Source organism: Entamoeba dispar, genomic scaffold, assembly GCF_000209125.1.
Source record: "Entamoeba dispar SAW760 scf_1105229460033 genomic scaffold, whole genome shotgun sequence".
NCBI classification, from domain to species: domain Eukaryota; phylum Evosea; order Mastigamoebida; family Endamoebidae; genus Entamoeba; species Entamoeba dispar.
In genome coordinates this window covers 1-4,736 of record NW_001853990.1, presented here as the reverse complement: position 1 = coordinate 4,736, position 4,736 = coordinate 1, and the positions used below count along the sequence as shown (strand labels likewise).

Genomic DNA, 4,736 nt, shown 5'->3' with positions numbered 1-4,736 from the left:
AATTTGTTGCAACAAATGGAGATTCCAAAATTTGTTCTGAGGTAGGTCTTTGATTTGGATCTTTCATTAAACAACTTTCTACCAATTTGACTAGATCAGGAGACCAAGAATCACGTTCTTTTAATGGTGGAATACCTTTGGTAGTAATTAAGAACAATGCCCTTAGAGGTGGTAATTCCATATAAGGTGGATCACCTTCAGTCATTTCCATTATCATAATTCCTATAGACCAAATATCTGCTTTTGCATCATATAATTTGTTTCTAATAACTTCTGGTGCCATCCAATAAGGTGTTCCTACAATAGAATTCCTCTTATCTCTTTGAGAAGTTAATTGTGCTGCATATCCAAAATCACCTATTTTTACACTTCCATCAGATGAAATTAAAATATTATCCGATTTAATGTCTCTATGAATTTTGTGTCGTTGATGTAAATATAATAATCCTTTCATTACTTCTCTAAGAACATAAGCCATTTGGGGTTCTGTCATTTTGAATCCATTTTCATATTCTGTTAATACTTCTGTTAAACAGCCAGAATCCATAAATTCCATAACAACCCAAACATACCCTTCTTCAAGGTAAGACCCAAAGAAAGAAACAATATTAGGATGTTTACAATTTTTCATAATTTCTATTTCATTAATTAAACTTTTTTCATTTTTCGATGTAATAATACATTTCTTTAATGCCATATCTTTTCCAGTTTGTTTATTTTGTGCAACAAATACTTCTCCAGCAGCACCTTCTCCAATTTTACTAAAGTTTTCATAAAAATCTTCTGGTAATCCTTCTTCTGCTAAATCTTCTAATGTTAAATCACTTTCTTTTTCTGGCAATACTTCTTCTGGATTTTGAATGTCTGGCATTTCAGCTGTGTCATCATCTTCTTCTTCAACATTTTGTTCCGATGTCTTAGATGGTAATATTTGATTTAAAATTTGTGGTTCAGTTTTCAAGTGGAATTTTAAAACATCTTCAAATGCAGCATTTTGTTCTTTATCTGTTTTGATTTCTTCAATTTCTTCTTTGATAAGACCTGACCCTTTAATAAATGCTTCCCATTGTGGTGGATATCCAGTGATTCCAGCTTTTTCATCATATGTCATATGAGTACCTTGTTGAACAGTAAGAACAGTTGTTTCTTCTTTCTTTTTACCAAACAACTTACTGAAAATTCCCTTTTTTTTCTTTTTTCCTGCTCCAGGAAGTGGGATCATCTCGATCGCCAAATCACTTTAAAAGTAAATTTCTTTTCATTACATTTCTGGTATTTTCTCAATCTCCTTTACTATCTCTTTGTATATTAACAAAAAAATTTGAAACAAACTCTTTTGGGTTATCTACCATTATTCTTTTTTTAGTTCTTTTCCTTTTTTTTAAGAAATTTTAAATTTATCCTTTTTGGACTTTTTTCCTTCTTCTTTTGTTTTAAATTTTTTAGGTTTTTTGATTTATATTTCCTGAAGAAATTGTTGAATAAAATATTTATTAATAAATAAATATAACCAGCCTTTTATTTATTTAGTACTTTTTTTATTATCATGTCTTGTAAAAGAATAAATATTTTTTAACAATTCCCTTCTTTAAAACTATTAGAAATATCCCTTTAATTTTTTAACACAAGTTTATTTCTTTATTTATTAACTGTAATAATTGTCTAGAATAATTTAACAAAAAGTCAAACACTCTAAAATAACGTACTCAAAAACATTTTCTGATTACAGTCTATGCATAGAAAATACTCAACAAAAGATTCTAATAAATATACTTTATTAATATCTTGAATAAAATTGTCATAATTTGATTGGACTTCTTTATACCAAACGTTTCAATTAAAATAGTTTTTATTTTATATTGTCTTTCTCTAAGTGAAGACCAAAAATAAAAAACAAAGAAACTAAAATATCTTTTTTAATGAAATACTATTTGTAGCAATGGTTAATAAGATTATCAATGAATTCAAAAAAGTAGAGTCCTTTTAAGAACAAAAAAGGAAAATAAATTTTCGATTATAATTAAAACTATAAAATAAAAGAATAATATGAAAATAAAATAAATTAAAGAATAATAAATAAAAAGAATAATTTTTATTTAGAATAAGAGAATAATTATCATCAAAAATTCTATAAAGAAGAGATATGATGGGGAAGAATTTCTTGTATTTAAAGAAATAGTTTTAACGCATTTACCTAATTCAGAGCATGAATAACCAACTCTACAAACACCACAATATAATCCACATTGACTAGTATTTACATTTGGTGGTACACACTCCATTCCATTACAATAAGCATCTTTTGAAGAACAAGCTGTTTGGCTTGAAGGTTTTAAAACATATTTTGCATATCTTGTAGTAAATACAGTGTTACTAGTATTATAAAAGGTTATTGTCATTCCATTTCCATAAATGGTACAACGTGGATTTGCAAATATTTTGATTGTGTATAAAGTATGAGTATTATTATAATTTTGTTTTAGTTGGGTTGTTTGGGAAACATAACAACTTAAAACTACATCTTTTGCAACAGGATTTCCTAAATCACCTAATCCAGTATAAGCAAACATAAATTCATAATTTCCTGATACAATTGCCTGCCATTCAAAATAACTAAAATGGTCAAATTGTTGAACTGGAGATTGAAAAGCAAAAACTGCTGTTAAATGATTATCTACACTTGAAAATACTGGATTTGTATAATGGTTTATAAAAGACCAATCACTATTTACTTGCATAAAATAACCTTTTAATAATGGGTGTATAACCTTTGAACTATTTTCATCGTATAATACAGTAAGAGGTTTAAATTCACAATGTTCTCTTGTATTAGAAGGGAATTTAGAATTAGATTGATAAATAAAAGATGGCTTAAATTTAATATTATTAATTACAATAATTTCAGAATATATGCTAAGCACAGAAATTGTATCTGAAGTTGTTGGAATTAAATAAAATCCCCATTTATCATTGTTATAAATAGTATTTCCAATTTGAATTCCATCAATAATTTTATTTGTATTAATTAATGTAACATTAGCCATTGAATTAGAAACAGAATGAACATATAATGATGGATATGTTGAAAACCCACAATCAACCTCTCTCATTGTTACTTGAGAAATTTTAATGGCCATATTTTTTGTTGGTAAAGCAATAGTATTGTATAATGTTTCTGGTAAAAGAATAAGAGTATCATAAACATATTGAGGCATTGATGGATTTGTTCCAGTGAATGTTCCTACAATAGAACAATGTATTGGAATCTTTGTGGGACCAACAAGTTCAAGACATTGACCATATCTAAGATGACTTTTATTCCCTTTAGTTTCTGTAATAACGTTTCTTGACACATAACATCCAGCTTTTACTGAATGACCATAAATAACTTGTGTATAATTATTTATAAAAGAATAATAATCCTCGTCAATTTGAAAACTAATTTTAAATGAGTTAGAAGTATATTCTTTATTTGCAACAAAAAAGTCAGTCATACATCCACTTATCTGACTATTAACCAAATAAACAATACTGAAAAGAATAAGTAGCATAAAGTGAAAGTTTTCAAGTTAACAATATCAAAAGCCGTATTAATGTACAAACTATTTTTAAAAAAAATAACAATAAATAATATCTTCAATTTATCGGAAATAAATAATAAATTTAAAAAGAGAATATTTTTATCCTTTAATATTCTCAAATTTTTTGGTTTGTGTTAAAAAAAGAATTTTTCATTTTTAATTTTTCATGAAATATACTTGGTTATGATTTTATTTATAACAATACTTTTAAACTAAAATTTTTCTTTAGAATTTAAGTTTTTTTTATAACTTTTTCATCAATCCATTTATTTATTTCATTTGAAATCCTCTTTCCAAATTATCTTTCATGTTTTTTTTAGGTTTTTATTTTCTTTAATATTTCCTTTGTTATTTCCTTATTTCATTTTTATATCTTTCTAACCAACTTCATTATTAGCAAAGTACAAAAAATAAAATTTATAGTTTAAATTTCCTGACTATGAAACAAAAAAATAAAAATATACACCCTTTAATTTCTAAAAAAAGAAACAATGCCTATCTATTGTGAATAAAATACATTGTTTATTATTTAATAAACAAAAATATATTTAACTAAAGATATATTTATTTACTTTGAGCCAAGTGATATTTCTTGTATTCATTAAAATCCTTACCATACATTAGTCTTAATCATCTAAATCTTAAGTTATATATGTTTTTGGGACCAAAAAAGTCTTTCATACTAGTGACAGTATTAATAATACCTTTATAGATAGCTAGAAATCATTGTATGTTGCATTTGACTTTTCCAATTCAGGTTTGAAGTATGAAAATAGTCAACTCATACTGCTTTGTTTATTGATGTTCTTATTTCTTAGTTACATTCACTAGTTTGTTCGATTAATCTTACACTATCAAGTGAGGGTATTTTATTATTAACTATATAAGAAATGTTCCAGAAAATAGATTAAATGAACGTTAAAATGAAAATAAACACTACCAAAAAATAAAATATTCGAGAAGATAAAATTATAAATACTTATTTATATTTTAATTTAATAGTTTTATTATTTATTTTATTCTAATTTATTGATAAATTAATGAAAAAAAGAATGTATAAATAATATATTAATAATTGGGTATATATTAATTATTTCATATTTATTTTTTGTTATTTCTTTTCTTCTTATTTTATTAGTATAATAATATGAGAAA

At 25.0% G+C, this 4,736-nt stretch overlaps 2 protein-coding genes across 2 annotated transcripts in view, besides 9 other annotated features; both read right to left on the bottom strand.

Moving 5' to 3' along the window:
- The window catches only part of EDI_194660 (serine/threonine protein kinase PAK, putative), a gene marked incomplete at both ends in the record, with an annotated part of 1,510 nt that extends 158 nt beyond the window's left edge, over positions 1–1,352 (bottom strand). Inside the window, 2 exons of the mRNA XM_001733299.1 lie at positions 1–1,238; positions 1,333–1,352. The exon at positions 1–1,238 is cut by the window's left edge and continues 158 nt beyond it. Coding sequence (XP_001733351.1) covers positions 1–1,238; positions 1,333–1,352 — 1,258 coding nt within the window. The remainder of the gene's footprint in view (positions 1,239–1,332) is intronic.
- A 128-nt stretch (positions 1,353–1,480) lies between these two features.
- Positions 1,481–1,510: a sequence feature (AT_rich).
- A 482-nt stretch (positions 1,511–1,992) lies between these two features.
- Positions 1,993–2,090: a microsatellite.
- Positions 2,029–2,089: a microsatellite.
- A 6-nt stretch (positions 2,091–2,096) lies between the features above and the next one.
- EDI_194650 (uncharacterized protein) lies at positions 2,097–3,551 on the bottom strand (the record flags this gene model as incomplete). Its single annotated transcript, XM_001736720.1, has 1 exon — positions 2,097–3,551. One exon carries the CDS (start codon positions 3,549–3,551, stop codon positions 2,097–2,099), a length of 1,455 nt encoding a protein of 484 aa, XP_001736772.1.
- Positions 2,872–2,902: a sequence feature (AT_rich).
- Positions 3,552–3,603: 52 nt separating the features above from the next.
- Positions 3,604–3,670: a sequence feature (AT_rich).
- A 97-nt stretch (positions 3,671–3,767) lies between these two features.
- Positions 3,768–3,830: a sequence feature (AT_rich).
- A 272-nt stretch (positions 3,831–4,102) lies between these two features.
- Positions 4,103–4,152: a sequence feature (AT_rich).
- Positions 4,153–4,544: 392 nt separating this feature from the next.
- Positions 4,545–4,658: a sequence feature (AT_rich).
- A 13-nt stretch (positions 4,659–4,671) lies between these two features.
- Positions 4,672–4,717: a microsatellite.
- Between the last annotated feature and the right edge of the window lie 19 nt (positions 4,718–4,736).